The 23,125-nt window shown below is 48.6% G+C and overlaps 1 protein-coding gene across 1 annotated transcript in view; it reads right to left on the bottom strand.

Annotated features, from left to right (window-relative positions):
* Positions 1-2,900: 2,900 nt before the first annotated feature.
* The window catches only part of Egln1 (egl-9 family hypoxia inducible factor 1), a 62,995-nt gene continuing 42,770 nt past the window's right edge, over positions 2,901-23,125 (bottom strand). The window contains exons 3-6 of the mRNA XM_028767771.1: positions 10,783-10,902; positions 8,952-9,088; positions 6,692-6,759; positions 2,901-5,641 (exon numbers count right to left, since the gene is read on the bottom strand). Of these exons, the coding sequence (XP_028623604.1) occupies positions 5,586-5,641; positions 6,692-6,759; positions 8,952-9,088; positions 10,783-10,902 (381 nt within the window). The 3' untranslated portion in view covers positions 2,901-5,585. The remainder of the gene's footprint in view (positions 5,642-6,691; positions 6,760-8,951; positions 9,089-10,782; positions 10,903-23,125) is intronic.

Here is a 23,125-nt window from a genome sequence, read left to right as displayed (position 1 = left end):
CTTAGTGAGTTGAGTTAGCTTGTTAAGGAAGGGGAAGGGCCTCAGGAGGGAGAGAACTGAGCACGTCCTGTGGAAACACAGGATGTTGAGCTGGATGGAATGTCAGATCTGAGCCGACTGCAGGAGGGAGGAGAGTGTAGAAAGGCCTAGCCAGGCTGAGGGTAGGACTGCACCTGCTGTATCTGCTAACCAACTATGCAGTGACAAGAAGGGACAAAAGTGACAGAGGTGTGCACAGTACCCAGGTGCAGCCTCGCTTACACCAGCTTCTGAGCGTGGTGTGAATGCTGGAAGGTGGGAATGCAATGAGCCCAACTGCTAGAGATCCACCCCAAGAGTATTTTCCCTTTTATCTGTCATTTTATCAGGGAACGGTGAATTTTTGTTTGTATTCTTCCTTTGGAAACAATTTCTAACCTTACAGTGAAGCTAAAGTTGTCTCAGCTCTGTACTACAGGGCCACAGCCGTAGCCCTGTCTCTACAGAATGTGTGCTTACATCCCAGTTCCACGCTGGCTAAAAGCAATGTGAGAAACCTTTGTTTGGCTTTGGCCAACTGAGCACACATCCTAACTCGGACCTCTGAGGTAAATGAAAACACTAAACCTCATTCTTCTTGTTCCAAAGCTCTAAGATTGTATTTTTTCAAAGCTTTAGATTTTAAAAATAAACAATATTTTGATGTAAAGTGGTTGATGTGTTTTTCTGGTTTGATTTTTGTGGTGCTGAGGATGGGCCCTGGCTCCTCATAAACTACGTTCACAAATTTACATTTGTATGCTTACAGATGACACATGCAAACATAAGGCCAAGAACGTAATCCCAACCCTCAGGAGCAGGGTAAGTGCTCTGCCACTGAACTACACTGCCCAGACCTCTTAAGGTAACGAGGTGGGCTGCCTGACAGCTGCGGTGGTCTCGTCGTGTTTAGTAGAGCTGGGGCCTTTCCTCCCCTTACCTTGATACAGAATATTAGACCACACTTAGTTTGGCTCATAATCTCCATAGACTAGAGAAGATGGCCGTGGTCAGTAAAAGATAAACTGGGAAGCTGTCTACAAGTATATGCTCCTGTGTGGTGCACTCTACAGGGCAGACACCAGAGGCTCCCGATGTCATCTCAGACTTAAGCCAGGATGTGGGGCACAGGAATGAGGTCACACATTTGCTATCCTGTTTCTCAGTCCGCTGGTAGCAAGACCAACTCCCTGCCATAGGCAACCAGCCAAGGATGTTTAGGTGAAAGTCTTTAAAAATCTGCCTACTTTGAAGCCTTGCAAACTTAGTTTCAACCCTCAGTCTCTACTGATCCTACTCACCCATCTCTCTTTTACACTATGTGTTTGCTCAGAGTTAGCTATCTCCTTGTTAAAGACTTAAGACAGGTTTCTGTGTAGTGTATTAAAAATAATTTGTGGGAAGCCGGGCGGTGGTGGCGCTCGCCTTTAATCCCAGCACTTGGGAGGCAGAGGCAGGTGGATTTCTGAGTTCGAGGCCAGCCTGGTCTACAGAGTGAGTTCCAGGATAGCCAGGGCTACATAGAGAAACCCTGTCTCGAAAAACCAAAAAAAAAAAAAAAAAAAAAAAAAAAAAAAAAAAAAAATTTGTGGGGCTGGTGAGATGGCTCAGTGGTTAAGAGCACTGACTGTTCTTCCAGAGGTCATGAGTTCAAATCCCAGCAACCACATGGTGGCTCACAACCATCTGCAATGAGATCTGATGCCCTCTTGTGGGGTGTCTGAAGACAGCTACAGTGTACTTATAATAAATAAATAAATAAAGTTTAAAAAAAAAATAATAATTTGTGAATAACTGGGCATAGTGATACAGATGTTTAATCTCAGTACTCAGAGGCAGATAGGTCTCTTAAATTCCAGACCACCCAGAGTATGACCCTGTCTCAAAAACGAAGTCATTGTATGCTTACATATATATATACACACAAACATAAGGCCAAGAATGTAATCCCAGCACCCAGTGAGGCAGGATTACACAGGCTGGCCTCAGAGTGAGCACCTATCTCAAAAAAAAAAAAAAAAAAAATCACAACCAACACTGCTTCCTTTATACAGGAGTGTGCCCCAGCGGAGGACACAGATCTCTAAAGTGTTAAGTTTTAACCAAGAAAATGCCTGTTTGAGTGCATTTAGATTTTCTTATGCTGTACAGTTAAGACCAAGTCTCAAGTTTCCTTGATTTTCCTTGCCTTGCAAAGGCAGTGGGGCTTCTAGCTGATCAGCTGCCTCCAGCACTCACCTTCATAGGTGAAATGAAATTCCTTCCCAGAAAAGAACATGTCCGGAATTAAGTTCATGTGTTGCCCTGTCCCCACTGTGCAACAGGAAAGATCTGAAAAGAGCAGAGAATGCCTCAGCCAGGCAGCGGGGTGTGATATTACCAGGGCAGAGAAAAGCCAGAAGTGAAGACAAGCAAGGTGAGATTATAAAGCCTAGGGATGAGAATCTTCCAGAGTCTCTGACAGACTCCATAGCATAAAGAACCAACGCTAGGACTTTCCAAGAGCCATACTAGAACAGTAGATACCTCAAGATGTAAGGCAGTGCTTTCCAGTGTGGGTTCCTGTTTGGGGCTGAGTTGCCAACGTTGAGATTATTCCCCTCATAACTTGGACACCAGGAGTTGGAAAACAGGAAAACCCAACACTGAGTAAATGGGTCCAGGGAGCCAGCTGGGCAGAAAGGGTCACCAGCCCAGGCTGGCTCAGGAGTTTATAGCCAAAGGACCCAGGAGGAAGTGAACACAGAATATTAAAAAGTGAAAGCAGGGTATTAGGGTACCACAGAGGCTGAGCAGGACTGCTGTTTGAGGCCAGCCTGGGCAAAAGCAAGACCCTGTCCCAAAACTAAACAAAAGGCTCAGAAGGTTGCACACAAACTAAAGAGTGTCAATTCTATGTTTTATTTCATGGCCACGCTTAGACTCATCCTCCAACCCACTCCACTGCATATTTTAGTAACATATCCCAAATGCCCTGAGAAGATACAACATTCAACACCACACTCAGACGGCTGGGCTTTTGGAGACAGGGTCTTGCCAGCCTCACAGAAATCTTCCTGCCTTTGCCTCTCGAGCGCCAGAATTAAAGGTGTGTGTCACCACACCCACCACACTAGATTCTTGGAGCTACAATAGGTCCTATTACTTCGCCCGAAACTCTTGTGTCTTTGCACATGACTGAAAATCAAACGTGTGTAGAGCTGCATACCAAGGGCCCTGCAGGTGTGTGTACCAAACCCCCTCCTTCAGCAGCACAGGGTAGCTTTGGGGCTTAAAGCAACAGGAAAGCTTACCGAGAAAGAAGGAACGCCAGTACTGAGAACGCGGGCGTGGCCACCGACCACCGTGTCTCTGCACCTGGAGCATCTCCGGGCTGCTTGCTCTGTCATTTACAGAAGGGAACTGCTGCATGTGTGGACTAGACCCGACATGGACGGCAGTGAGTAACTGATCAATGGGCTCTCAGAGAAAGCCCATCGTAACAGGCTGGGAAACACACGACAGCTGGAGGTGACAACAATTATGTTTTTTTTTTCCAAGAACATTTATACATCTTTTTAATTAGATTAGCTTTACAAGCAACGTGAGAGCTTTCATTTTCACACCACTTCCAGACCACATTAATCTCTATGCAAATCCTGACGTGCCCTGCCTGTTTAATGTGTTGAAACAGTGTCGTGAATCTTTCTCTTTCACCAGGATTAACACAGACAGGCCACACATGGTTTAGAGCAGAATCCTGCTTAGTGCCACTAACATGAAGTTGACTTTAAGTGGACATTAAGGGAATAACTCTCCTGATTTCTTGTCTTGTTTTTTATTTTCACAGTGACCTCTGGGAAAGCACACACTTTCCAAAAGATATATAATTTAAATTTTGTCTGGCAAGCATAACCCCACCCCATGCCCTGCCGTAGAACCTGGGACCTTTACGTCAGTAAAGGTCTGAGATACAAAGGACTACAGGGTCTCCAGAATTTAAAATGCTGCTGTTCCAGTCAATCAGACCCTCTGCCTCCAACGCCAAACAGTTCCTCCCAACCATGAAACAACATGGCGCTTCGGAGCCGGGCGGCCAAACCTTGAGCTGGCCAGCGGCAGAGGCACTTGCTGGAGAGGTGTGGTCGGAGGATATGGGTCAGAAGGAGATTTCCTGCCATGAGCCCCCATCCATACTCAGCCTTAACTTGGTTTTTTTCATGTTTTACATGAACAATAGCAATCTCTTAATAAGAATTACTGAGCTTTCCATAGAAAAGGTTTCTAACTGGATACAAACTACACAGGTGCTAAGACTGGTGTAAAGGGAAATACACAGAAATAGTTCTGCATACACACATTTTGGCAAAGATCAAGGTCGGAGACAGAACACCTAAGGGGACAGGAGTTACACCCACAATCTGTGCAAACTCTGGCTTTCTAAGGGGGACTGTAGAGGGGACAGGAGTCTGGCAACCTTGTGTGGTTGTCCCTCTGTCCTCTAAGAAGAGAAAAACCCATAAAACAAAAGAGTATGCTCTTATAACTCTTCTGATTTCTAAGCTAGCACACGGCCTTCATTACTGGTTATGAACATGGCTCACACTGTCCAAGGAGCTGATGACCACAATCAAGGCGACAACCACACACATCCATGTGCCTGGGGCCACCAGGTGCTCTGCCACAAGAACACGGCCCCAACCTGGAAGGGTCAGGAAGTACAGTCAAACTAAGGAGAAGCCACAGGGGAATCTGCGGCAGTGGGACACGGCTGTGGACAGGCTAGGCCCGCCGCAGAAGAAAGCCCTTTGTCTTGGGAACCCGAAGCCGAGGAGGTGCTTGAGTTCATTTGGCGCCTGTCACTTAGCTTTAAAAAATTAACTGAAGAGACAAACCCGTTTCCTGCGGCTTGCTTCCTCTCATCACTGTGAGTTAGCTGGGCGCGGTACTGACCATCTACTGTTAGGTCAAATCACTGAGAGACGGGCCAAGAAAACCCTCATGAACTTGAGCTGGGACACAGCGTCCTTCCTTTTACTTTCAGGCAGAAGAAACGAATCATCATTCACTGGCAACAACCATCGTAGGAGGCCTTTAGGGCAAAATTTAATAGCATGAAGAGGTTTACAAAAATAGATTGATGTTATTTTGAGAATAATACTGTAAATTTCTTTTTCCTTAATTCAGTTTTGATAAATTGTACCTAATACAAAAATTCCCCGAATTCAAACTTGATATAAAAAAGAGATGAAATGAACTCAGTTAGGTGACAGGTCTGGCAAAAATAGAAGACTGAAGAAAATCCTACAAAAGGGCCCTCGTTTCGTGTCCAGATGGAAAAGCTACTCTCCTCCGACAGCGTCTCCTCTCCAGTCAGCAGCCAAGAGCAGTCACAGATCTGGAGCTGACCACACAGTACAGTCCCAGCAGATGGGGCCCTCTGTTGGATGACACCTGGTGAAGTCGCCTGGCTCCCAGCTGAAATACCAGGCAGGTGTCTCTGTTCATCCTGTCCACGTATCCACGAGTCCACAGAAGGCAACTGAGAGGCTGTAGGTGACGCGGGTACTGCTGGACCCCAGGCCCTGCTAGACATCTTTGCTGACTGAATTGGGCTTGAGCTCAACCCTCACACCTTTCTCACCTGCAAGAAAAAGAGGCATTCACTCATGAAGCACCAGAGCTCCTGACTGCACCCCACTCATGAAGCACCGGAGCTCCTGTGACTGCACCCCAGACACCGGAAACAACGCCTCATTTCTCCAGGGTCCCACCAGCTGTTCCCACTGCCACTGTGCCAAGCACACTGCTCTGCACAGATCTTAGAGGGTGAGCAGAGGTATCTCACCAGAAACAGTGCCATCTTGAGTTTAAAGCCACCTGAGGACTGAGGACTGGAAAGCCAACGAGAGCACACAAACCACAGCTCTGAGAAATCCCAGAAAGATCACGAACATCCCATTTTCTTTTACATTCTTACAAAAGGCTAAGTTGAGTCCGCCTCCTTAGAACTCAGTGAGTGGTCCTGTGACTACTGGGTATGCTTCAGGTCCCAGGACACACAGGTGCACAAGTCCATGACCTCCACGCAAACCTGGCACTTGGGAATCTGCACACCTGTCTGCTGAGCTGCTCTGCCTCTTCTCTACAGACTTCCCTTGTGGCCATGCATTCTTTTTTTTTTTCTTTTTAAAGATTTAAAAATTTATTTATGTACATGAGTCCTCAATTTACATGTATGCCTGCATGACAGAAGAGGGCATCAGATCCCAACACAGATGGTTGTGAGTCACCATGTGGCTACTGGGAATTGAACTCAGGACCTCTGGAAGAGTAGTCAGTGCTCTTAACCGCTGAGCCATCTCTCCAGCCCGCCAAACATTCTTTAGAGCGAATGTTGTGAAAGGAAGAGGCATCCATTTATATGAAAGACGAGGGCAGCCTAAAGAGCGCCAAGGAGCTTGAGGCTCAGGGGGCCGTCACAGAAAAGCTCTGGCTGTGCTTGAGTTAACAAACTCACACATGCATCAAGCCTCCGCTAAGCATTGGACAATTTCAGCAGGTAAGGATGAAGACTGACTGGAGAGATCCTGTTTAAAATGGGGACTTAGGGAATCTGGCAGAAACATTCCTGGACTGTGGCTTTTGGAAGACACCATCCCCAACTGTTCCAGCCACGCCCAGCTGTGTTTACCTGTTAGATATTTTACTTTAGCTCTTGCTCGTTCATCTGCATCAAAATACCAAACAGTTATTGCGTACCTAGAAGGAAATTTAAGACAGGGTCAGAATGGTCCCTGGGAGGAAAGTGTTCCTGACAACCTGTAATGGCACGAAGCAGCCTAAGACCGACTTGTTAACAGGCAAGCGTGTCCTGTCCATCCTGCAGAAGAGCTACAGCATCCAAGGGAGACTCATAGCCTCTCTCCATGCCCACCCAGCCTGCATGGTCAGAAACAGATAAGGAAAGGGGCAAGTGGCCAGAAACGAGGGACAGTAACCGGGATAAAGAAACACAGGCCAGTAGTCTAACATCTCTGACTCTGAGTCACTGAGGAAGAGTTAAGAAACACAAACTTCTAGGATTCCTTCCCAAAAAGTCACTGCGTTTTGACGCTGGGTTTGGCTGAACCCTTTCCCGAAAGACCTCATCTAACTGAACTACTTTATCCCACACAAATAAATGTGGTGTGACAGGTCTGCTCAGAGCTAACAGCAGGTGACTTCGTGGTACATCAGTAGCGTGTCTTTTCGTGTCTGACTCCACAGCTAACAGCATGTGGCGGCCGGCACACACTGTAAACAGTGGAGCACAGGAGCAGACGCTGTGGACATGAGAATGTGACTCAGGCCACCGGTCCATCAGGAGAGCCATCGTTAGGTAAGAATGTGTGGATCCAGGCCAAAGTTCATGGGAAAAGCAACCATCAGAATAATCAGCTACACAATCGTGTCACCTTCCTTGAAGACTCAGATACAGGGCAGAGCCAGTGGCAGGCACCATAGTGCATGCATGTGTCCTAATACTAGCCAGCGGCTGACTTGCTCTGCCCAGGTTGCATCCTTGCTCCTACTATGGTCTCTTTCAGGGAGCAGGGTTATACAGGTAGTTCTGAACAGCTCCCTGCCCATGTCCCAGGCTTTCGGTCAACGACCAATCAGAAGCCTGAGACCTGATCAGCGCCTCCCAAAGTCCTGAGTCCTCACGAGAAAACTCTGCTACTTTCCTGAGCTGCCTTCCTCTCATCCCCAGACTTAGTCTCCCCTCTGCCTGGACTATACAGACCCACCTGGCCTCTGGCCTCTGTTCTCTTGCCCAGTGGCCCCTCTCCTGACTGCACCTCTGGCCCCACTGTGTGTGCTCTGCCGGTTCCCAGGTTTCCTCTCAGGGTACCTGGGACTTCAGGCTCCGCCAGGCAGCTGCTACCCACTGTGAATCAGCGATGGAAGCCACACGGGTCAGAAGCAGGAAAAGGACAGATGCCATGCAGGCTCTGGGGTTTCATTCATGGCCACCAACCCTGGTCACTGGTTACCCTGACACTAGGGAGGCTCTGTTATGCCAGCTCCCGGCTGCTTCTAAACCAGAGGAAACAGCAGACTTTCCTGCCACTTTCCCTGATAAAAACATGCTTTCTGCAAGGGTGTGCTTCACGGCCCTGTCTTCTGAATCATTTCATTAAATTATACTACATGGAAAAAAACCACCACCACCACCACCAACAATAACAACAAAAAACAAAAACCACATTCACGAGAATGTACGAATTAACATAATCAGTTTAGAATCTAAACCCTAGAGTCCAGTGAAAGAGACACGAGGGGAAACCAGACAGATTGCTTTGTGCTATATTCTGCTTTTTGAGATAAGGCCCTCCTATGTTCCTATTGCCTGGCCGGGAGAGTAATATGTAACCTAGGCTAGCCTTGAACTTGCAGCAGTTGGGATGGTGGGCATGCACCACCCATGGCAGCAGATGTGAAGGGTGATTCTGGTTTGTCTTCCCAGCATGCACCACACATGGCCACTTCCCCATCTATCCCCGAATAGATCCTTTTCGCCTCACTTCTGCTCTCCGAATTACTTTTGAAAAGTTGCCCTTTTCCTTTACTAGTTTTCTAAGAGTGCTCTGAAAACACCCACAGAATCACAGAGTGGGCAGTATTAACAGGCACACCATGCCAGGGTTAGGGGTCGGGTGGGATGGGATGGGATGGGAGAAGCAGAGTGGGGAGATCCAGTCCTAGTCTACCGCAGGCGGAGGGCAGCCATGAGCAGACTGACATTCTCAGGAGCATGTGGGAATACTCATGATCACTCAGATCAAGAAGACCATAACGCCGGAGGGAGGGCCTGGACAGCGGACGGGTGCTCCACAGAAACTTGGGGTTCACCCTTCGACTCGCCCTGCCCTCTCACGCTGTCAACCAGGTTCCCGTGAGCGGAACACTACCTTGTGGCATATGCTGGCTGTACTTCATGAGGGTTACGCCGGTCAGACCAGAAAAACAGCAGTCTATCAAATTTGGGTTCAATGTCAGCAAACTGGGCTTTGCCTTCTGGAAAAATTCGAAGAATACCTCCACTTACCTGGGGAAAGAGCAGAGTATGTCAGTATGACCCCACGCGGAATGGTACCAGGTTAAACTGGCGGTAGGCAGGGTTAAACGACTCAAAATGATTAGCTAGGTTATTTATAAATATAGTTATGTTAACTACCAAGGTGTGAAGGTGGGCTGAGACTCCACATATGGGACGGATGCATGGGAAAATTCCTTTTTTTTTTTTTTTAATTGGTTTTTCGAGACAGGGTTTCTCTGTGTAGCCCTGGCTGTCCTGGAACGCACTCTGTAGACCAGGCTGGCCTCGAACTCAGAAATCCGCCTGCCTCTGCCTCCCAAGTGCTGGGATTAAAGGCGTGCGCCACCACCGCCCGTCGGAAAATTCCTTTTGGTTGTAAGCAACTTGCCACAGACAAACATACAAAATTTCCAACCCTGTTTGCAAGGTTTGAAAACCGGTGAGTATTTCTAGTCCTGCTGAGGACGGCATGAAGCCACGTTTGCGGCTTACCTTTTAACGTACTATCAGATAAAGAAGCACAGTGGGCGAGCTGGCGGTGTTTATTTCTCAGTCTACATTTACGTACGGATGGAAGCTGGGAGACAACTTTTGGGAGTTGGTGAGACCCAGAAATCGAACTTAGATCCTCAGGCTTGGTGGCAGCTACCCTGGCCTGCCGAGTCATCCCCATCCTAACCCGTTCTGTACCCAGCAATCCCCGTGTAGCCAGGGTCTAAATTCTGATCGTAGCTGCCGAGAGCCCAACTCCACCCATACCTCGACCGCAGCTCTCTGTGGGGACCGGATACTCATCACAGACGGTATAACGAGTCCACCGAAAAATCACGGGGACCCTAAATGAGGAGTGGGAGTCATGCATATATAGACCTGGTCCTTGTGTTTTAGACTATGAGGAAGAACGCTCGACTAAAATCACCAATCTGGAGATATTTTAGTTACTTGAGTTTTGAGACAAGGTCTCAAGTAACCCAGTCTGGCCTCGCACTTCCCATGTAGCCAAGGATGACCTTGACCTCTGACCCTCCCAAAGGCTGAGGTCATAGGTGTGCACCAGGAAGCCCAAAAAACTAATGCTTCTCAGCAGATGGGCTCAGGGTTGAAGGGCACTTGAATGCCTTGCCCTGAGCCTGACCTACAACTTAAGACAGGGGACTACATACGGTCTTGTGCCCTCGTAATGTCAGCCAGCGGGAATATGGGCTGCTTCTTTGCTTTTGTATGCCACCGAATCCCAAGGCACCTTGCAAACACTTAAGAGATCTGTCAGATTGAGATGACGAACATAAATCTCTTTCTCCTCGACCTGCTGCTTAAGGAGAACTGGCTGGTTGACACTCATCTCACACTGGAAATCTTCTCTGAACCCTGACCAGGGCAGCCTTGAACTCCTGAATCTCCAGCCTCCACCTCTCAGGTACAGGGATTCCTGGTGTGTTTCACTGGGTCCACTTACACCACAGCACCACCCATAGGTACATACTATGCAAGGCAAGCCGCTATGTGTTCACACATTAGTTTTTGTTTCCAAACACGGTCCTATCGGTTTCATGTCACGAAAATCCACTCTGAATGTCTGGACTGAAGCGGACTACAGATATCCAGGAAAAAAAACCCAAAAAACAAAAAAACCCCCAAAAAAACCAAAAAAAAACCCCACACAGCTTGAAGAAAAGCCATCACTACTGAATTCAGTTGCATACCTTGGCGTCCCAGTCTTTATTTAGATAATATATACACGTCACACATCTTCCATCTCCATTTGGGTTATCAACGTGACGGACATAGCCTGTTCCGTTGCCTGGGTAACAAGCAACCATGGCCTGGAAAACAAGATAATGGTCCATGAGTGAACGTGGGGAACATAGCTTTCGAGACAGAATTCTGGTTCACACCCAAGTGTGACTGTAGTAAGATTCCATTCTGCGGTAAGGAGCGGTAAGGCCGTTCTGTGCCGACATAAAGAACACCACGTAGGTTGGTGAGCAACCCCAGGTGTGGAGACCCTAGCTCAGTGGCAGCTTTGCAGCAATGGAATGAGCCAACATGGAAGGGTCAGGGGTCTGAATGGTGGAGATCCTTAGTTGTCACAAGCCACTGGCCCCTGCTTTAAGTAACAGAAGTCAGGAGGGTTTCTAGGCTTCACTGTCCTGACTGTTGCATACTCTGGGAACTAAGAAGTTGGGCTTCTGGCCTGCTTGGCATAGTTGTCTTCTGAGCTAGCCTTGGAACCAAAACTTGAGGAATGAACTACCTGGTGCTAACCCACTATGGTTGAACATACTAGATGGCCAACTCCAAATATCCTCTCATGTCATGTCAATGAAGAAGAGGAACTCAGAATCGATGGAGACTAAGCCCTCTGGGAAAGGAAAGCACGATCTACTCAGCTCATCAAGGCTCGGCTCAGGAGACCAGTCAGCATGGCACACCAAGAGGATAGAGTCCACAGAGGCGCCGAGTAACCATGGGTGATGGGTATATGCGTATGATCAGCTAACGCTGGACGGAGATTCAACAGAAACCCTGCAGTGGGAAGGAAAACGGTGCCGGCAGGTCTCAGCTCACGCCACTCCAGTGCTCACCAGAGGGATTGAGAGAAGCTACCAGTCAGACATCAAGTCCTGTACGATGAGACTTAGCTATGTGACGAGTGCTAGTTTCTTTCTCCTTGGTATCTGCATTCTTCTTCTGTCAGCCCTTCAAATTCACAAATGTGTGACTTTAAAGTTTGACCTGGGTATGGTTTTTTTTTTTTTTTTGACCGAAATTCATGCCACAGTCAGAAAAGAGGCAAGCAGCAATCCACCATGTCAAAAGTGAAGAAGTCCTCAGAAGGAGCGTAGTGAACGGGTCTGTAAGCTGCCAGGCCACTGTGACCTGTATCAGCCACTGTCTTCCCATCAGACTGACGGTGGCTCAGATCTAGGGGGAGAAACTCTTACCCACTAGTAAGGGCAAGGGCATGGGAGATGACTTCCCAGGTTACCTAGTGTTTTCAAAAGTCCTCTACCATTGAGATTTAGGTATGTGACGAAAGCTAATTTTTAGAATTCAGTCACCGGGGGCTGGGGAGATGGCTCAGCGGTTAAGAGCACTGACTGCTCTTCCAGAGGTCCTAAGTTCAATTCCCAGCAACCACATGGTGGCTCACAACCATCTGTAATGGGATCTGATGCCCTCTTCTGGTGTGTGTGAAGACAGCTACAGTGTGCTTATATACATAAAATAAATAAATCTTAAAAAAGAAAAAAAAAAAAAAAGAAGAATCCAGTCACTGGCCAGTAGTTATCTCTGAGAGCCTGAATCCTTCAACACCAACGGCACCTCCCTAGCTGCCCTGCCCTCCTGCTCCCCATCACAGGCAGGGCTCCAGGTGAAAGTTCCATTACATCTCCATTTTCCCTGACTCAGGATGGATGTCGTAAACCTTTGTTTTACTGTTAGTGTTTGGAGATGACAAAAATGGCAGGCGGGAGGGGTTCAGACTGCTCAGCAAAACGGTCTGTCACCAGCTGCCAAAGATGCACAGCACAGGACCCATGACAACCGTCACCAGGTACCAACTCGACAGCAAGATGCTGCCACCTGCGGTTAGTTAACTGAGAAAGCCATAGTGAATCAAAGAGTGGGGGGAGGAATAACCTAAAGCCTGGACTGTCTCCTACCGCGATCTCATTTCCAAAGACAAAGTGGAGCCAGGAGGTGGTGGCGCACGCCTTTAACCCCAGCACTTGAGAGGCAGGTGGGTCTCTGAGTTCAAGGCCAGCCTGATCTACAGAGAAATCAAAAAACAAAACAAAAAGTAAATTGGGGGTGGCAGGGTGCGATGGCTCAGTGGGTAAGACTATTTGCTATGTGAGCCAGATGGCCTGAATTCAGTGTCTTTCTGTCTGTCTGTCTCTGTAATTCTAGGGTATGGCATGTCTGTGATTGGGGTCAGGAAGGAAGGGCTATCCGATGAAGCACAGCTATGCCTGGGCATCGCACAGGAGGACAGCAGGCTGGGGCAGAGCAAGAGGAGCCCAAAAAGCCAGGACAAGAATCAAGAAACACAGGACTGTGGATACTATTCTGGATGTCACGGAAACTCAGGTGTGTGTGGTACACATCTCTACTTCCAAACGTTGGCAGGAGGCTAGCCTGGGTTAGAGTGAGAGGCACTGCCTCAAACAGAGCAGAAACAAGTGCTAGCCGTGACAGGAGCTGACAGCAAGCACACCTCAAGTGACAGGAGCCAACACTAATGCTGTGAGATCGACCCATACACGACAGTGCTGACTGCAGAGGCTCGACGTCACCACCTGCCAGGTGCACCGTAAGCAAGTGCATCCAACACACCAGGTGCGGGCCCTTATCTTCTCTCTCATCATCCACCTGTCAAGGAAACCGAGGCCCGAAAGGCTAGTGTCCTCAGAGACTCAGGCTGGGCAGACTCGGAGAATCTGGTCCCTGAAGCAAAGCCGGAGTACAGCACTGAAGGGCCAATGAAGTCTCCAAGGAAGAGACAGAGAAGTGATAGCTCAGGCAGGGCTTCCTGAGCGGAGACCCAACTTTGTCCTCTCGAGAAGCTGGCAAAGGGATGTGAAGAGGGGCCGGATGGATCACACATGGGACAGAGTGTGGACAAGACAGCTTTAAAGAAAGCCTCAATTTCAATTCAATGAAATAAGCCCATTTAATTATGCTAATTAGCTTTCCAGTCCCTGAGATAATGGGACCAGAGGAGCATAGTCACAGGCCCGCAGTCAGCCTGTCACCTCAAGGATATGGCCACAGGCCCACGGACAGCCTGCCACCTCAACCACCTTGCCTGCGCCAGTTCTAGGACAGGCAGCAGGCTATGGCCATGACTATGGAAAGCTACGCTGAGTCCTAAACAAACCTGGCAAACGAAAAGCCGGAAGAGTAAACAGTGTGAATCCCCTGTGGTTCTGGCAGTGTCCTGTCCCTGACCTAACACTGCAGACAGTGACTCTGGATGTCTCCACTTCGAAGGAGGAAAACCCCAGAGGAGGAAAGCTATGTAAACACACAAGATGGAGGACCTTCTCACGAGGGAAACGTCATGAAGCTGTCTCTTCTCAGCCGGCTGTTGCAGGAGCCCAAGGTGTGTTCACTTCAGGCCCTGGATGGCTGCTTCAGTAGGAAGCTGACCCAAGTAATGCTTCTTTGCCCACTCCCACCCACCCCCTTATTTCGGGAGTAAATTATTTGGAAACAGATTGTTTGATGCTAAGAAAACTAAAACTCAACCAGCTATGAAATCATTCTCACTGTGAATGAGAGGAAAAGGCCCGTGGCTGACAGCTCAACCCGTCCAAGCGTCTGTCTCAAGCATGTGGCAGATGCACTCAAGAGAGGCCGTGGCCATCACTCTGCCCAGGTCAAGCACACCCCCATCTGGTCCTCACAACCAAACCCTGTGTAGCCCAGGATGTCCTCAAACTCAAAATCCTTCTGTGTGGGCCACCTGAGTGCTGGGGTTCTAGGTATGGACTGCCATGTACCTGGTCATGTACACACATACATGCATACACGGTAGCACATACTAACTAGGTCTGCATACTAGTTTCAGCCAGTATGCTGTGGTTTCGTTTGGCACTAACTGCTACTATTTATAAGAATATTCAAGTGCACAATCCAGGTACACGCACACAGCCCTCCACAGCAGGGAGGGATAAACCTCACCTCGCCCGTGACTCAGCACACGGCTAACAGCCTTCCATGTCTTTTCACCCCTTATTCCCACTGCCTCCAAAGCAATGCTCTTGGGGCCCCCATCCTCTTTCCTCAGAGCCGTCGTGGTTTAGGGCCACGCTTTTCTGTTAGCCCAGGTTTAACATTCATAGCCCAAAGACTGTTAAGACCAATAGCGCCTCTACCTTGGTCACCTGACCGACAGCAGGGTGTGTCGTGTCTGTGGGCGGAGCTTCACGTGCAGCTGCTATCCAGCTTCACATCTGTATATACCGTTGGCACAGGAGATTCACTTTAGTTCTTCAGGGTGACAAGACCCAGTGCTCAGCAGAGTGACCAGTGGGGTATGATAAGAACTGGGGACCAAGACTGTAAGGACCAGAACGACTAAGGACTAATGACTAAGCTGTAAACAAATTAATAACAGAGGAAGAACCAACCACATGATCTAAAGAACCCTGAAAAACCGCTCACTCGTGTGGCTACCAGACAGTGAAATAGAATCTGCACAAATTAAATCCAGGCTTCCTTCTCTCCAGAGCCTACACCCAGGGTCTGTCCGCCTGGAGGAACTGAGCATGCCCTGTATCTTATATTTCTTTCAGTAAGTCACACCAGTAAAGGAACTCTCACCAATTTAACTTTCCTACCAATCCTCCTGCCTCAGTCTATCAAGTGCTAGGATTATGTGTATAAATCACCATGCCTGCCTTAGATTCTGCTTTTAAAATGGGAGAAACAAAAACAAAAAACCGTCTTTAATCCCAGCACTTGGGAGGCGGAGGAGGCAGATGTATCTCTGATTTCAAGGCCAGCCTGGTCTACAGTGTGAGTTCCAAGACAGCCAGGGCTACACTGAGAAAATCTGCCTCCAACAACAAACAAACAAACAAACAAAGGTAACAGACAACAATCAGGATTCCTCAAGATGCAAGTTTGCAAGCTGTCATCACGTGAGACCTCGCAGCTTTCTTCATTCACTCCTAGGGCACCTAGAAGGATCTGCCTTCATTTCAAAATGCGAGCTGCAAAAGTAGAACACAGTCTGGCACAGTGAGCGCCTCTCAGAGTTGTCTTTGCTTTAGAGACTGGGTCTTAGTTACCCCAGACTTGTCTCAAAGTCACAGGTTAGCCAAAGGCCGTTTGAATGCTTCCTCCTCCTGCCTGCATCTCCCCACTGCTGAGGCTGTGAGCATGCATCACCATGGTTTCATAGGATACTGGGGATTGAACTCAGAGATCCCTGAATCCTTGACAAGTGTTCCAACAACTACATCTCCAGCTCCACGCTTCAAACAACAAAAATGAAAGCTAGTAAGCAAGACCTAGGCCTCTGGCTGTCCAGCGGCTTCACACAGTGGTTAGGTGGCTATGCCATATGAAGTAGTGATGGATCTACAGATGCAACCCGGGTGGAGGCCAGGCCTGACAGCTGCATCCGTTTCCCGGAGCATAGGCTGGACCATTCCGGGAGAATGCTGACAAAGTGGTGTTGAGTATCTAAGGCATAAAGGAATCCAGAAGGAGGGCTGACAGACAGGTGGCTCAGCGGTTAAGAGCACTTGTTGTTATTGCAGAGGACCTGGGTTCAGTTCTCTACATCCGCACGGCAGCTCACAGCCAGCTTAAATCCCATTCCAGGGGACTTAACACCCTCTTCTGGTCTCCTTGGACACTGCACATACGTGGTGCGTGGACATACATTCAGGCAAAACATTTATACGCACATAATAAAAGTTAAAATTAAGGTTAAAGAGTTTTTAAAGTGGAGAAGGGCACAGCACAGAACATCGGGGAAGGGCTGGGAAGACAGTTCATAGCTGTGCTCTCTGGCCCCTAGACCAGGTCAGACAGACCACAGGAACACAGTTAAGTGTGTACAGTTAGTTAAAGCATGTGTGCCTTCCAGGAAGGGAGCGTGAAAGAAAAGACGATTAGGAACAGAGGGTCTGCCAGAGTCTGCACTTGACCAATGTCTGCATCACTCCTCAATGGGTGGGGCATTTTGGTCACTTGTCCCCTCTGTACCTAACTGCCCCTCCCTGTAAAGTGCAAACAGCAGCAGCAAACTGCCCACCAATCGAACAAACTAGCACATGAGAAGTGCTAGTCACTGTGCCTGGTGCAAAGGCAACAGGGACAGCAGCTGCACTTAACAGCTGCAGGACCTCTGAGGAGATGGTCTCCATCCTGGGTGCTTTCTTCATTGACCTGCCTCGAGGGGAGTGGGCACAGGAGCCAGGTAGGCATTCAGCTTCATTATAACCTCTAAGAGGTCTTGCTAAGGCCAGGCCCACCCAATCCTCACAGTGACCGGATAAGAGCCTGTTCTGTGGTGGAGTGGCCAGAACAGCAAGCAGACCTGAGGCCACACAGCGGAGACACCTGGCCAGATGGTGTGAGCCAACCTGGCCTGGTTCTGTGTGCTTTCATGTTCAGGCAACTCTGAAGCTAACTAAGCACATGCCTACCATAATATAAACAGTTATTTCTCAAATGAGAGATGGAAGATGGCCGCCGCTAGCTGGGCACTACTGCCGTGCAGGAGGAGGAGGGTGCGTGCCCAATGTCTGCTGTATGCCCCCATGTGGAGAGAGCTTAGACCACCTGCCCGGCCAGCCTGGCAGCACCCTGCTGCAGCCCAGCCCAGCCCAGCATAGCCTGAGGTGTTATCTCTTTCTTTTGAGATTACTCAATTCTAACAACAGGACAGTCTCAGAAAAGCTCGGACTGATAAGAAAATGCCCGAAATAGGACTGCATTTTTTTTTCTTCAAAGGTACTATGTAAACACTGGGTATGGTTTTGCAACTATTATCACAAAAGTCAAACAAAATCAGAGGCATTTCACAGTCCCTAGAGATAAACTAAAAATGAAACAATCCAACTAGAATTCCACAGACCCAATGAATGTCAGAAATAAAGACCTGCAAGGCCATTTATAAAGTTAAAGGCCGTTTATAGGGTTAAAACATAAGGCAGAAACATTTTAAAAGCTGGATATGGCGGCACTCAGGAGTCGGAGACCAGCCTGGACTACAGCAGTAAGATCAGCCTGGGATACAGAGTGAAACCTTGTCTCAAAAACCAAAAATGTTCTTAACACTACCTTCAAATTATGTATATGAATACACCATTGCTCTCTTCAGACACACCAGAAGAGGGCATCAGATCCCATTACAGATGGTTGTGAGCCACCAAGTGGTTGCTGGGAATTGAACTCAGGACCTCTGGAAGAGCAGCCAGTGCTCTTAACCGCTGAGCCATCTCTCCAGCCCCAAAATTATGAATTAAGATATTAGGAAGATGGGCTGGAACAGTAGGTTCTCAACCTTCCTAATGCTGCAACCCTTTAATACAGTTTCTCATTTTGTGGTGACCCCCCAACCATGAAATTATTTAATTGCTATTTCCTAACTGTAATTTTTTGGCTGTTATCAATCATAATGTAAATATCTGACAAGCAGGACATCTGATAGGGAACCCCCAAAGGAGTCACAACACACAGGCTGAGACCCACTGGGCCAGAAAGATGGTTCATTGTCAGTGGTTACCAGTGCAGACATACAAGCAGGCAAAACACTCAGCCAGGCATGGCAGCATACCTTAAATCTCAGCATCTGGGAGGCAGAGGCAGGCAGATCTCTGTGAGTTCAATACCGGTCTGGTCAACAAAGAGTTCCAAGACAGATGGGTACACAGAGAAACCTTGTCTCAATAAACAAACAAACAAACAAACAAACAAATAAAAAAAGCAAAATAGTATTCATATACATAAAACAAAAAAAAATAAAAAGGTAGAATACTGGCCTATTCTTATCTCCCATGCTGTCAACTCTTATGCTTCCTGTACTGTGACAGACCAATGACACCTAAGGTCATGGTACTAGAGGAGGTACAGCTGGAAGCTGGCCAGGCTGGGGCAAACTTCAGTCCCACCTTGTACTATGCTTGGAACCAATAGCACATACATTTGCAGGGCAACTGTACACATACAAACAAGTCCCTCTCCCTACCAGCATCTGCCTGTGATTCTTCTTCAGTGTGGCTCTCACTGCCACCATCTTCAGGCCATGGGGGGTCCTGGTCCTGCCACCTGTGGACAGCAAGTGCACTACCCAGCACCTACCCACTGTTGTGAGCCTCAGAGACTGGGGGATTCCTGACCCTAGTCCTCAGAGTTCCATTTGGGTAAAACTCTCTCCCTGTCTTCAGGACAGCATGACAGTCAAATTTGCTGGAGGCTGATCAAATGGTCCTCAAACCAACCCTTTGAAAGGGGTCGCCTAAGACCATCGGAAAACACAGATATTTACATTACGATTCATAATGATAGCAGAATTACAGACCTCTGGGCTAAGAGGAGCTCGGAGCTGAAGACTGTAAGAGCCTCAAGCACACCCTGAGATTTTAACTTTTAAAACCTCAATTTGTTGGGGCTGGAGAGATGCCTCAGCAGTTAAGAGCACTGGCCGCTCTTCCAGAGGTCCTGAGTTCAATTCCCAGCATCTGCATGGCAGCTCACAACCGACTGTGACCCTTAGGATCCAATGCCTTCTTCTGGAGTGCACACATGCAGACAAAAGCCCATATATATAAAATACATACCTAAATATATCTTTTTTTGATTGTTTGTTTTTCGAGATAGGGTTTCTCTGTGTAGCCTTGGCTGTCCTGGAACTCACTCTGTAGACCAGGCTGGCCTTGAACTCAGAAATCCACCCGGCTAAATAGATCTTTTAAAAGTTTAATTTGGGCTGGGCACTGGTGGCGCACACCTTTAATCCCAGCACTTGGGAGGCAGAGACTGGCAGATTTCTGAGTTGGAGGCCAGCCTGGTCTACAGAGTGAGTTCCAGGACAGCCAGGGCTACACAGAGAAACCCTGTCTCAAAAAAAAAAAGAAAAGTTTAATTTGTTAAACTTTGCATATATATGTGGGGGTGGGGATTGATCATGTATTCCACTGTGTGCCAGTACAGGTCAGGGGACAACTCTGTGAAGTGTTTGGATTGAACACAGGTCATCAGGCTTAGACGGCAAGCACCGCACCGTCACCTGCTGAGCCATCTTGCTGACCTCAGACTAGGGATTTCTGCCAAGGTCATTGGAAGAGACACACTTATCTCTCAACTAGCTCCCAAGTAGCTCCTTAAGGCCACTAAGGCTACCCTTATGTCACAGAACAGAACCAGAAAGGCCAAGATCGTGGTTGCTCAAAGCTCCCTGCCAGCTATAGCCAGGTTATTGGTCAACTTCCTTCAGGATTGCAGAAGCCAGTTTGAAAGCCCGAGCGCGGGGCTCTGGCCTCCTCCATTTAAGAATACCTCACACCCTGGTCTCAGTCAGCACTCAGGAGCAGGTGACTCAGAACAGAGCTGCCCAGCTTAAGGGACCTGGCTCTTCTTCCTAATCCTGGTTCTGCCAATTAGCAGCTACGTGACTGTGGGCATTCGTGAGGCATTTCCTCATCTGTAACCTGACTTGACATGGCCCCAGAGGCAGCCTGGAGGATGTGCCAATGTGCTCCAAGCTGCTCAGCCTCCGCCTGACAGCGGCACATAGGGGACTGGCTGCCGTACTGCCGATCCCCGAGCAATGCTCAAGTTCACCTCCGAGGTGCCAAGTCCTCACTTCCAGTGGTGTCAACGCCACATAAAGCAACAGATTGCTTTCAAATTTCAAATCCAGCATCTCCCAAATCTCCTCTCAGGCCTCCTCATAGGGTCTCGCCCCAGAAAGTACTGGCTGTGGGGGCCAGACCTCTGCCCTTGACACTAGAACCCTAGAAAACCTGACAATCCCAACATCCCAGGGAGTAATCTAGAATGTTCCTTTCCACATGCATGGTGTGATGGTTTGTATATCCTTGGCCCAGGGAGTGGCACTATTTGGAGGTGTGGCCTTGTTGGAGTAAGTGTGTCACTGTGGGTGTGGGCTATAAGACCCTTATCCTAGCTGCCTGGAAGCCAGTATTCTGCTAGCAGCCTTCAGATGAGGATGTAGAACTCTCAGCTCCTCCTGCACCGTGACTGCCTGGATGCTGCCATGTTCCCACCTCGATGATAATGAACTTAACCTCTGAAGCGGTAAGCCAGCCCCGATTAAATGTTGTCCTTATAAGAGCTGCCTTGGTCATGGTGTCTATTCACAGCAGGAAAACCCTGAGACAGAAGTAAGCCAGGAACCATAGGTGCAGCCTTTCTTTCCACTGGCTTCAGGGGAACCCCGTCCTCACCCCTTCCCCGTATCTCACCTCCTTATGCCTCCCTTTCTCTCCACACCTGTGGCAGACGAATGCTAGCTGGCCTTTCCTTATCCTCACCCAGCAAGCAAACTCTTTTAGAGGAGCCCTATCTTTGCAGCAACTGCCCCCAGGCTGCTTGGCAGAAGCAAGGGCTATGACCGCATGCACGGACACAACTCAGTATGCTTGACCCCTGACCCTGCAGTCCTTCTTGGCCACTCTTATCCTCTTGGTTCCTCAGAATGGTTCCTTCAGTCCTCTTATCAATCTCTCTCCTGCCACCGTCTGAGCCCATGACAGGGCGGCACACGGCATGAAGTCACTCTTTTCACAGAGGGCTGTGCCTCTCTCAGGGCTGCAGAGATTTTAGCTGCAAGTGTATCACCCGAGACCCTGTTTAACATGTGTGTTCTGAGTCAGGGTTGACGGCGGCCTGTGGTTTTGCATTTCCTCCAGTAAAGCCCTGCAGCTGGTGTGAGGGCGGGCGGCACTGAGAAGCGAAGCCTCACTCATCTCATCCTGTCTCTCCTCAGGGCCCTGCTACTCTAAGCCCACGCCATGACCTCCTTCACGTGAACTTTAGTAACTGCCTCTCCATCAGTGACTTCCTTCCTGAATATACAACAGACGTTATCTATTTTAAAATAAATCTTATACTGTCCTTCCAGCTACAAGCTTTGCGGCTCTACACAGGCAGGCTCTTCTGTGAAGGCAAGTCTATCCTCTCATCTCCAAATTTACTTGGCTAAAACCTAGAATGTCCAGGCCAAAATAAATAGCCAGCAGTGATCTTCCCTAGTAAGCGCTGAATGAGTCTTAAGCTTTAACGACGTATGCCTATTGGGTGCCTCAAACCTTGGCATCAGACTGGACACTGGCAGCCTGGCTTCCTGTCCCACGTGGACTGTTGGGCCGTATTCGCTATGCATCTGGATAAACCCTGAAAACCCAGCTTCACAAAGACATGACATGACCCAGAGATTCGTGGCCACCTGCCCAACACAATGATGGTGTCTGCTTGGAATGCAAACATACCCACATAGGCCTAGGAGTTTGCCAGAGCTCTGGGGTGTCTGGGTGAAGTGTTTGGAAAACAGTCGGCTGAAGGAGTCCTGAGCCTCAGCTCATGCATCCCTAGGAGGCTGCTGAAGTGCAAATGTCCAAAGATGGCTGTCGGAGGCTCGGCGTAGCAGAGAACGCAGAGAGGAAGCAGGATCAGTGACAAGAGCCTGAATGAGTCAGGACTGAGGTACTGAGACTGGGAGGATGTCTCTCTCCACCACGAGCTACAACACAGAGCACAACAGACAGCAGGTTCTCCTATGAAGGGAAAATCTAAGATGCCAGTAAGGCACTTGACTATGTTCAATGGTAGCTTGGCTCTGTCCTAGTGGAACAAGAAGGAAACGATTAGATAAGTAGAATTGGGAACCAACAGTGAGCTGGGTGGAGGTGGCTCATGCTTTAAGTCCAGCACTTGGGAGGCAGAAGCAGGTGCATCTCTGAGTTCGAGTCCAGCCTGGTCTACAGAGTAAGTTCCAGGACAGCCAGAGCTACACAGAAAAACCCTGTCTTGAAAACAAAAGAACCGACAGTGGACTAGGGATGAGGCTTGGTGGCAGAGCGCCTGGCAACTGACGCAAGGTCCTGGGTTCAATACCCACCACTGGATGAGGAAAAGAAAGAAGAGATCAGTAGACCTGAAGGTGACAAGAACAGACATCGCGCTCTGGTCCAAACCCTGCCTGCTGCTGCTGGCTTGCTGTGTGATGCTGGCCCTCGGGTCTCATTTGAATGGTAGGTTATTACTTTTCTTGTTGCTGTGACAAAATGCCTAAGAAAATCAACTTAAATAAGGAAAAGGCTTCGGACAGTGGTGGTGCACGTCTTTAATCCCAGCACTTGGGAGACAGAGGCAGAGGGATTTCTGAGTTCAAGGCCAGTCTGGTCACAGAGAAACCCTGTCTCGAAAAACAAAAAACAAACAAACAAACAACAACAGAAAATAATAAGGAAAGGCTTATTATTTTGGCTTGCAGCCTGAATGTAGAGTATGCCGTATGGGGAAGGCCTGGTGACAGGAGCCCAAGGTAGCTGGTCA

The sequence above is a fragment of the Grammomys surdaster genome, unplaced genomic scaffold (assembly GCF_004785775.1).
Source record: "Grammomys surdaster isolate TR1022 unplaced genomic scaffold, NIH_TR_1.0 181, whole genome shotgun sequence".
NCBI lineage: Eukaryota > Metazoa > Chordata > Mammalia > Rodentia > Muridae > Grammomys > Grammomys surdaster.
This window is presented reverse-complemented; position numbering and strand designations above follow the sequence as displayed.